General features: G+C 35.9%; 1 protein-coding gene across 2 annotated transcripts; it reads left to right on the top strand.

Annotated features, from left to right (window-relative positions):
* The first annotated feature begins 272 nt into the window (after nt 1-272).
* Nucleotides 273-9628, top strand: LOC119830132 (transcription initiation factor TFIID subunit 6-like). 2 transcript variants are annotated; one of them, XM_038353007.1, is made up of 12 exons: nt 273-509; nt 864-1152; nt 1362-1513; nt 1594-1773; nt 1991-2160; nt 2367-2520; nt 2950-3122; nt 3555-3730; nt 4340-4455; nt 4802-4879; nt 5390-5497; nt 8383-9628. In XM_038353007.1, exons 1-12 carry the CDS (start codon nt 273-275, stop codon nt 8476-8478), a joined length of 1929 nt encoding a protein of 642 aa, XP_038208935.1. In that variant the 3' UTR covers nt 8479-9628. The 2 variants fall into 2 exon arrangements, with proteins under 2 accessions (XP_038208935.1, XP_038208936.1); XM_038353008.1 differs by lacking the exon at nt 5390-5497.
* The last annotated feature ends 1470 nt before the right edge of the window (nt 9629-11098 follow it).

Here is an 11098-nt window from a genome sequence, read left to right on the forward strand (position 1 = left end):
GAATAAATAATCTGTAATAATTTTGACTTTGAAGTTTCCCTTGACACATCTTTGACACGATGCCTATGACAGATCTTCGCTTTTTTATTTTTATCACAATATTACATACCAAATTACTTCTGAATACTGATTGCTTACTCTGTGATCTCACTCAATTTTGATATTGAGATCTGTTTATTGTTAAATAGTAAATATCGCAAATTGTTATAAACGATAAGCAGTATAAATGCAGAATTGACCGTTCATGGATATCAAAAAAATATTTTGTTAAAATGGGTGATTCAGATTCTGGGTACGGCTCTGCCGTTACTGTAGATTCACTTAAAGTTATTGCTGAAAGTGTTGGAATTGCAAACCTCGGTGATGATGCTGCAAAAGAATTAGCGGATGATGTTACATTTCGTCTTAAAGTCATCGTACAAGATGCAATGAAGTTTATGCACCATTCCAAGAGACAAAAACTTTCAATAGCTGATATAGACCATACATTAAAAATTAAAAATATTGAGGTGAATTTCTCTGTTAATAGATATGTTTCATAAATATGATATGTTCAATAAAAAAGTTCTATTTCATTATGTGGTGGTAATTTTCGGATACATTTACTTAGCTCAAAAGTTATAGGCTTACACTTACCTTTAAGCTTTTAGGGGTCAGATACTACTGTCTAGTCTTAGAAAAAAGTAAGAACAATCAATACAACTTTAAATACTGGTCTATAAGATTTTTTTTTTATAACAATATGATTAAAGATGTTTAAAAATGAAGAAAAGCATTATTTAAATACTTACATGATGTATCAGATTAAGTTAATAACTCTCTAGTTAATAAAAATGTAACAACTTTTTTTTATTATTTTACAGCCACAATATGGGTTTATACAACCTGATTCATTACCATTTAGATTTGCAACAGGCGGTGGAAGGGAACTTCATTTTATTGAAGAGAAGGAAATAGACTTATCTGAAATATTATCTGCACCTCCACCTAAAATCCCTCTTGATGTTTCACTTAGAGCCCATTGGTTGAGTGTTGATGGTGTTCAACCGACTGTTCCTGAGAATCCACCTCCACTGTCCAAGGAAGCACAGAAGTTAGAGTCTGTAGATCCTATAACAAAACTAAGCAAACCTGCTAATAAGGATTCTGCAGGTATTGTAATTTGTAAATTATTAAATACTTTGATATTTTTTATTATGAACTCAACCACATATGCATGTCCTATATACCTAAAATTAAAATAAGTCATTACAATTAACTTGTAGATCTTTGGAATGATATTACTCTTTAGTTTTGTAGATATTTCCATAAAATTTCATATGATGTATAAACCTGTTATTAACTTGTTGCTTTTTTAATAGGTAAACCAGTATGTGGTAAAGCTGCTAGATTGAAGGCTTCTGAATCAGTACATGTTAAACAGCTTGCAACCCACGAGTTGAGTGTGGAACAACAGTTGTACTATAAGGAGATAACTGAAGCGTGTGTTGGCAGTGATGAAGGGAGGCGGGCAGTAAGTCTAACACTATTTATATTGGTTATTTTTGTATGTCATTAAAATCACATTATAAAATTACACATATTCTACTTTAGGAAGCTCTGCAATCTCTTGCTTGTGACCCTGGTCTTCATGAAATGCTGCCTAGGATGTGCACTTTCATATCTGAAGGTGTGAAAGTTAATGTTGTGCAAAACAACCTTGCTCTTCTCATATACTTGATGCGGATGGTTAAGGCATTACTCGACAATCAATCACTGTATCTTGAGAAATATGTAAGTACTTTGCATTTATCAACAATCATCTCATATCATTTGCAATTATACAAATATACAGAAGTCATTTTTTTCTCAACTATTATAAATTAATAACTTGTTATGTTCATTGATAATAGCATTAGTCTTCAAATGATAATAGCATTAACATTTAAATTTCATATTTCACAGTCACTCCTCACTAAATATGGTAACTCAAACTTTTTTTTTATTTCAGTTGCATGAATTAATACCATCAGTATCAACCTGTATAGTTTCCCGGCAGCTTTGTATGAGGCCTGAAGTAGATAATCATTGGGCATTAAGAGATTTTGCTGCCCGGCTCATGGCACAGATATGTAAAACATTTAACACTTCCACAAACAATTTACAAACGCGAGTAACAAGGTAATCCTTACATTATTGAGTTGCATATTTCTTCAAATATATGCCAACCTACCAACTACATATCATATTTTTTCTGCTTATATTAAAATTACATTTAATAATAAAATCAAGAATGAATCTACTCAAAATTCAAATTATTATGCATTTTTCCAAGCTGTTATTAAAAAGAAAAATAATTTTCATTTAATTGTCTCTTATTCTTACAGGTTGTTTTCTAGGGCATTACAATGCCCATCTCAAACAAATAGTGAGTCTGGGCCATCTATGGTAACCACTATGAAGGAATCGGAAAAAACACCACTCGCATCTTTGTATGGTGCAGTACAGGGCTTGGCTGAGTTGGGTCCCGAAGTTGTAAAGGTAAGGTGTAATATACATTTAAGTTTCTGGCACACTAGATGCGTTCTGGGGTCTGCAGTCAAGTCAAAGTAAATGCTGTAGTCTGCTCATTTGTATTATGTATAAACAATATTGTCGTTCTCTATATAGATAAGAGATCTAACCATACGAAAATAATCAAAGAACACGGGGGACGGCAGTGTGCCAAATTCTTTTAATAAGTAGAAAAATAAAAATCGCATTTATTTCTATTCTGTGGAGTTCAAAATATAAATATTATACTTTTGTTTCAAAACAATGTTATTACTTTTAGTACTCAACAATAACTGCCAAAAAAAACCTTTTCTTTTGCCAACACTGTGTGTTTAAATTTAAGCATTTAGCACATAGGATATTTTGTTACCCAAGTGACGCGGGGGTTCGAACTAGTAAATGATATCAACGGTGCAGGTGTTCATCCTACCGCGCGTACGTTGGCTGGGCGAGCGCGTGGAGGGCGCCCTGAGCGGCATCGGCGGCGCGGACCGGCTCGCCGCCGGCAACCTCAAGCACCAGCTGCTCAAGGTGCTCGCGCCCGTCGTGCGCCAGCTGCGGCAGCCGCCCGACCTGCCAGATGACTACAAGTCAGTACTTATGCGATTGATTGTTACAGAAACGGGTCGTAAAATTATCAGCCCTAGTTTATCCAGGACTAATTTAAAGAACAGTCCCTTTTATAGATTAATAAAATTGTACAGTAGTGTTTTCAATGATAAAAACAAGAAACGATATAACAATGATATTGACATCATTCCCGATAAGTTAGTTTTAATTTTGTTTGCTAAATCCTGAAATTAATATATTTTGTGTTTGAATACTGTTTTTAAATAATTTTTCTTACTTAGGTAATGTTTTTTTTATGTCAATGATAAATTTAAATTCAGTCATTATTTTAGTAACGTAACGTAACATAAAAAAGAGATAAAGTTCAGATTTACCAATCGTCATCTCTATTTAATAAAAACTCACATGTTTCAGTATGCTAGCTAGAGACGTTCCTTCCCTCTTTTGTCCAGGCACGACTACGGCTACCTAGGTCCAAGTCTGCAGCAGATGGTGGGCAAGCTGCGCGCGTCGCCGGCCACGAGCGGCGGCGGCGGCGCGGTGGCCGTAGTGACGTGCACGCCGCCGCTCGTGCCCGCCGCGCCCTCGCCCTCGCTCTCCGCGGGCCACAGCGGCACCAAGACTGTGGGTAAGAATCACCCGCAAGTGAATACTGGCAACCCACTCGTGTTAAGTGCATAGTGTGGTTAGCATTAAAAAAATTTTTTTCGTGCCCCGGTCCCTGTTTTTGCACCTATCTCTAGAAGATAGACAAGACTAAAGGGGCTTGTCTATATATCATCTATACATATAGAAATGAACTGCAAGTAGAAAAATCAGTAACGAGCAAAATTGATCGATTCGATCGATTCAAAGACTTTCGTGATCCGTTTCCTTTTCCTCACCCTTCCCAGTCCATTCCTTCTTTTCAGTCAGTAGTCAATACTTTCCTTATCCATTTCCCCTCAAAAGCGGGCAGCGCATTCGCAGAGGTAGAGCCTCTGCTGTTGCGGTAAAAGGATTGACGACGGGAACAATGGAATGGACTATCTATTGAATGTATGCTCCATGCCAGTACCATATCATTTATCACAACGAACTAGTTTCAAGACCTTGTAATTGTTTTGCTAGGCCTCATGCTTCCTAATGTGTCCGTGAATTTGAATTTATTCATCTACATTCTACTGCTTAGCGAGACAGATAAGAGCATATTCACTGAAGTATATGATAATTAATGAAATTAAATTTTTTTCTCTAGATTCCTTGGCGACGCGTAACGTGATAAGTTCTTCCAATGCGCCGCAGTCGCCAGCGCCGTCCACGCCGCCGCCGCCGCAGAAGTTTGTCATTGTTTCGCAGCAAAAACCACAACAGGTTAACAATTTATCATAGGTTTTATTATGAATATGATGCTGATCATGATGACTGTTTCAGTATAAAATTTGTATGTACATGATAAATCTTAAACTAGCTTTTTAGTAGCGGCTTCGCCCGTATTGTCAAAGTAAAAACGGCATGCTTACCGTCCCCATTGTATTTCCGGGACAAAATCTATCCTGTATATCCTTTCTCATGGTTCAAATTATCTTAGTACGAAATAAAAAAAAGTACGCATTTTTCTAATATCTGCAGGATTACGTATATTATGAAATAACTTCCCTGCTTCAGTATATCTATTAGTAATGAGCAAAAGTCAAAGTGTTTTTTGAATTATCTACAGGCACAACCCGCTAGCGGTGCAAGCCATATTGTTGTGCATAGTTCGCAACCGACTATCGTTCGTAGCCAAAACGTTCAGGTGAGTAACTTTATAAGAAACACTTAGTAAGTTCAAGTCATGCACTGTGTGTAACAAAAGCTTTTGCCTATTTATGTGTCTGATCGTTTAATTAAGCAAATATCTAGAGTTTCATGTATAATTTTTGGCCTTGTGTGATATAAAAAAATATTTATTTTGTGAAGCAAGCACAAATGGAATTTGATTCAATTTAATAATCTTAATATATTTACTTCTTAATGCAAAAAATATATTGTACACGCATGCAGATATCAGAGTGGGCGCGACGGACATTACGAAATGATCTTTCAATAGGTTTTGAGAAGAGTAAAACAAGCATGCATATGCATACTGCTTAATATATTTATGATCTATTAATTGAATGGTTCTATTCGATGTGTGTACATGTGAACGAAACACGAATGTCGCTTAGGAATGAAGTGATCGCCGTTTGTTTATAACATGGGATTGCCGAAAACGTTAGGAAGTAATGTGAGCGAAGTAGATGTAGAGGGTGCATGTCTTGTTTAGTCGGTGGTGGTGACGAGCGGGCCGGCCGGCAACCAGCAGCCGCAGAAGGTGGTGGTGGTGGGCATGCCGCCGCAGCAGCCCGCCGCCGCCGTGGGGGGCGTCAGCCAGGTATACACGCACGCGACAATGTGTGCGCCCAAATACTCATCCGCGACACATACATGCGCACGCACACTCAAACACGCATAAATTATACACGTATATGTATAAATATTCTTCCAGCCAACTAAGAAAAATTTATATTGTAGAAATAAAATGATGAACATGTTTTTAGGTATACAAGTATCATAGATGTATGAAAAAAGGAAAAGTCGCAATATAAATAAATCGAACCTTTTAGAGAAATATTATCAAATATTAGCCCATGACGCAAAAAGAAGGGTGTTAAAAGATGGAAATCGATATCTTTCTGCTTGTGTGTGCGTCTTTCTGGCTGCTTAGCTCTCAATCTAATGGTCTGTCCAATCCATACAGGTTTTTATTTGATTTTTTTAGCGGTTTTTCTTAGCTACGTTTCATTAAAATCGGACAAAGGTGGCGGCTACCACAAAATGTAGGATTAACTATTTTATCACTACTTCTTTGATATGGTAACAAATTAAAGAGCTTGATTAACTTAAAAGATAGATGTGAAAACAAAATGGGATCGGGGTTATTTTAATTTAATTTAATTTATTATTCATTAATATTTGTTACGTTTCTATTGCGTAAAGCATTTGTAATGGGAATTTCAAACAATTAAAACCGTCCGCTATACTTTAAAATTTGTACACGTAACAGCGGGACAATGAGATAACAATGATTACAGTAATCATATCACGTTTACACATTTTAGGAATTTTAGTGTTTTCTAATTTAAAAGATGAACGTAAAAAATGTATGACATTAGATGAAGATACTAATTAAATATAATCGCTTCAATAGCAATCCATACTAAATATTACTGTTTATTCTCGAATTTTGCAACATTTGATGTCTTATACACTTTACAAACACTTTTATATCCAAAATGAGACAAATGAGATATTTTATCTGTTTGTCTCTGTTATCCTATGCTCCGTTTATCTATTGCCATTAAATTTGATCTGTATCATCATTTCGAACGCGGTAAGTTTTCTCGGAACTTGTTGGGTTCATCTATCAGTGATTATGTCCGGTCGGATGACTATAAAACAAAGTAAATGCGAAACAACGTGATTGATATATGATTCTGTAAGGCTCAATGTGATCTGTATTAGTGAAATACATAATACTAGCTGCCCCCCGCGGTTTCATCCGTGTATGTCCGTATCCCTTAGAAATATCGGGATAAAGAGTTGCCTATATGTTATTCCAGTTGTCCAGCAGTCTACGTACCAAATTTCATTGCAATCGTTTCACTAGTTTTTGCGTGAAAGAGTAAGAAACACACACACATCTTTACAAACTTTCGAATTTTTAATATTAGTATAAATATATGTGACTAGCATTCCGCCTGCAGTTCCACCCTCTTTATCGAAGGAAAACATTGTTTCGTTGTCGTGCGATTTGGGGGGTAAAACTTATCCTGTCCTTTTTCAGATCTTATACTATCATATTCTTTTTACTGAATTTCATCAAAATCAGTTCAATGGTATGCGTGAAGAAGAGAGATGGACAGACGGACAAAGTTACTTTCGCATTTGTAATATTAATAGCGATTAGAATATCTAAGTTAGATAATGATTTGAATATTTCGTGTCGTAAGTGTCTTATTCACTTCGATAGGATTCGATATGGGGTTTCCCAAATGGGGCACGCCATCCCCATCGGATTTATCACTTGATTGTCGCGGGTTTGCCACTTGGTACAGGGTCGTGCAACACGCATTTAAATAAAAAAAAAATTCATATGACGGAATATTTTTTAAATCCAATGCCATTGATTTACCACTAGAAAGTCGACACGGGGAAAAGACAGTGTTCTTTTGAATAAGGATTTCTATATTAAAATTATGTTTTGAAAGCAAGTAGCTGCTTAAGCATGAATTAAAAGTTGTTTAAAAATTTGTTTGAAATTTATAATTGAAAGTTTCGAAATCATGTTACATACAGACAAAATACAAGCACACGTATGTTGTCCAAAGCGTCGATAAATTAAAGGGGTGCATTCAATGAACTAACGTTTGTCCCCCCTTACTAAATAATATAATGTATGTGTAAAGACTACTAAACCCTAGTTCTGCCCTCCGGAAGTATAGATAGATTTTGAGGGAATGTACTCGGCGCTAGCAATATATTTAATAAATATGCTTATAACTTTTTTAATATAATTGTAATGTTATAACGTATTGTACATGATATTAGTGGCCTGAATTAATAATACAATAATGGTCGGAACCGGGAGTGAACAGAAGGTGGTTTTCATTTGGTATGCTGACTTCGTTGATGGTGCTGACTATTACAGACCAGTTGTCTGTTCATTTAAACAAACAAACTTTTCAGTATTACAATGTCACAGCTAGAGCAGCAAAGTTGTAATATCGAACTTATGGAGCACTAGCTGCGCCCCGCGGTTTCACTCGCGTATGTCCGTATCATGTAGGAATCGGGATAAATCGGGATAAAAAGTTGCCTTTATGTTCTTCCAGTTGTCCACCTATCTACGTACCAAATTTCATTGCAATCGGTTCAGTAGATTTTGCGTGAAAGAGCAACAAACGCACACACACATCCTTACAAACTTTCGCATTTATGATATTAGAACACACACGCATCCTTGTAAACTTTCGCATTAATAATATTAGTAGGATAGTAGGATTAGTAGGATATATTAGTAGGATAGTAGGATAGGATTAGTAGGTTGAAGCTCAGTGCGATGCTGTTATTGCTTTAGACATTTCATGAGGATTTCAGATTTCCGTACTAGTTAAATATCTCATATTATTATTATATCTCGACCATTTGCATGCACTTGTATAGATTTATATCGTGATTTCCTTGTAATTATATGACTGTGGACGTACATTTGTCCAGGCGCCGGTATCGGTGGTCGCGAAGCCGGTGTTTGCCCGCGGCTCGGGCGCGCCGCAGCCGCCGCCCGAGCTCGACGACCTGTCGCACCTCGCCTGACAGCCGCGAGTGCTCACCATCATAAGACCCCTGAAGAAGACCAGATGAGGATATACGACTATTTTAAAAAGCTTCTGCTTCTGAAGATTGTATTCGTTACTATGATTAATATTGTTCATTGCAATGACAGCGTATTGAATTTTAACCAATGTGTTTGCACCAAATGTGTCGAGTTTATATTGCAAAATTGTGAATCAGGTTTCCCTCTAATTGGAAAGTACATACAGAGTGAAAATAGAACGAGGAAGAATGGATTGCACGAAGAATGTGCAATATCATGATGTCAATATAAAAATAAAAAAAAACTCGTACGATAAATGTGTTCTACATTCAACTACAATTATTAGGATTTGAAATCGAACTAAGCTATTCCACTACGTGCCTATATAATGTTATCCAGTATGTATTATTATTTAACACCTTTAAAATATGCCGGTAATTCAATATTTTAGCCTAAATTATTTATATTTTAAGAATATTAACGAAATGAAAAGAACTTTTTCTTGTTTGGCAATTATAAAGTTTTTTGCATATTGAACAAATGACTCGAAAGCGCGAGTACAAAGCAGGTTGGGTTCTCATCGATTTCTAGTTCGTGTGACGTGCTCGTTTTGAGTTTAGTATGGCTGCATAGTGATGGTTTTATTCCGAAACCTAATCCCTTTTAACTTTTGAGTCTGTATTCAAAGCGATATATTGAATTTGTATTTGCTATAAAGTTTGTGTATTAATAATTTATAAACGCTTTCAGTTAATAATTGAAGAGATTATTGGTATTAATTGAATCGTTTTTAGATGTCAATAATGCATACATACATCTGTTAGTCTAGAGATAGTAGATATTAAAATAGATAGGATTTTTTTCTATGACACATTGAAGATTTTATATGTTTTTCTTATCCTTTAAACCCCAGGGAAAACACTTGGATCACTACTTGAATCTATGCTCTACAATAAAACTTTGACAATAGATGGGAAAATAGTCATTGTTGCATTGGGGTTAATTTTCAGAGGTTAATGAAAATTATATAAGTATCTGCTCTAAATCATTCAAATTATCTTCCGAATGAAACAAAAATGTCATGTACACTTTACGTTCAAAGGCTGAACAAAAAAATAGTTCTTAAACCGTTGTGGTTACAGTTACATATCCACATAGGCACAATTCACTTTACGGATTGGCTAGGAGGCCTGAGTCCCAGCTGTGGAAATATATATGGGTTGATTATGATGACGATGACGACGTTACAGAAGTATAGAATCACGACGCGTTGTAACAATATCGTGACCGATTGCTGTACGACCTGTACGATTGTACGACGCATTGTGGCAATGAAGAAAAGCAAAGACGTGTTCTGATAATTACATTGAATTAGCGGAACACGACAGGACGGAAACAGTTAACTCATATATATCACCATCAGCCCATATCCCTTCCCTCTGCAGGAACACAGGCCTCCTAAGAGGGTTCGGGCGATAATCCACCACGGTGCAGGTTGGCAAATGTCACGTCGTCATCGAAATAACAGTTTTCCCTCGATGTTTTCCTTCGCCGTTTTTTGCATTTGTAATAAGGATAAGGTGCAAATAAACTGAAAAAGCACGGTCTAAAGATGAGGCAAAACAACTATTTCTTCGCTCAAAGAGCGTTTTTGATCTTTTCGTAACATAATACGCTATAAATAATAATTACAATAGAAACCGTTAGAAATACCCTCAACACTGTCATCAATGCCCTGGCAATGATGCTATTTGTTAAAATAACTTTGTTGCATTATATTAATGATTTGCAATTATTGTTTAAAATCTATTTGACAGAATTAGTTGAGAATTTGTGTAAGTTTAAGATTATACATAAAAAATGAACTTGTACTTCTATAAAATATCGAGAACATAAAGTGCCGTCATTTTTGAATATTTCACTTCCGATTGGCAGCTGTTAGCCCAAGATGCCACTTGGTTCTACAAGTACTGTTTGTTTATTTGTTTTAATAAGTTCTATATGAATTTGAGGTTGATACAGATTTTCGTATACAGGAAATATAAAACTTTTGTATTTGAAAAAAAAGAGATCACTGTAAATACCTAATTGTTTTCCGGCAACTTTAGCGTTGCCTTAGGCAAATGTTTTTTTTATATTTATACTAGCTGCACCCGGCAAACGCTGTTCTGCCTTACTCTTATCGTTTAGTGGTATGAAAAATAGATGTTAGCCGATTCTCAGACCTACCCAATATGCTTACCAAATTTCAGAGGAATCGGTCAAGCCGTTTCGGAGGAGTATAGAGACTAACATTGTGACACGAGAATTTTATATATAAGACTAGCTGCACCCGGCAAACGCTGTTCTGCCTTACTCTTATCATTTAGGGGTATGAAAAATAGATGTTGGCCGATTCTCATAGATACCGAGTAAGCACAATAAATTTCATCAAAATCGGTCAAGCCGTTTCGGAGGAGTATGGCAACGAAAACTGTGACACGAGAATTTTATATATATAAAAGATTATCTTTAAAATTGAGTAAAATTCATACAAAGAAAACTTAGCTGCAATTTGTGTTTGCAAAATTCATTGTACAAAAATTCGTTAATCCCATTGCATACACCAATAATATATTT

The sequence above is a fragment of the Zerene cesonia genome, chromosome 11 (genome assembly GCF_012273895.1).
Source record: "Zerene cesonia ecotype Mississippi chromosome 11, Zerene_cesonia_1.1, whole genome shotgun sequence".
NCBI classification, from domain to species: Eukaryota; Metazoa; Arthropoda; class Insecta; order Lepidoptera; family Pieridae; genus Zerene; species Zerene cesonia.

What these genes read in the sequence shown, in the direction of transcription:
- LOC119830132 (XM_038353007.1), top strand. Translation starts at nt 273, where the DNA reads ATGGGTGATTCAGATTCTGGGTACGGCTCTGCCGTTACTGTAGATTCA. An exon ending in GTGATGAAGGGAGGCGGGCA is followed by an intron (nt 1,514 to 1,593) that starts GTAAGTCTAACA and finishes ATTCTACTTTAG; the next exon opens with GAAGCTCTGCAATCTCTTGC. An exon ending in CACTGTATCTTGAGAAATAT is followed by an intron (nt 1,774 to 1,990) that starts GTAAGTACTTTG and finishes TTTTTATTTCAG; the next exon opens with TTGCATGAATTAATACCATC.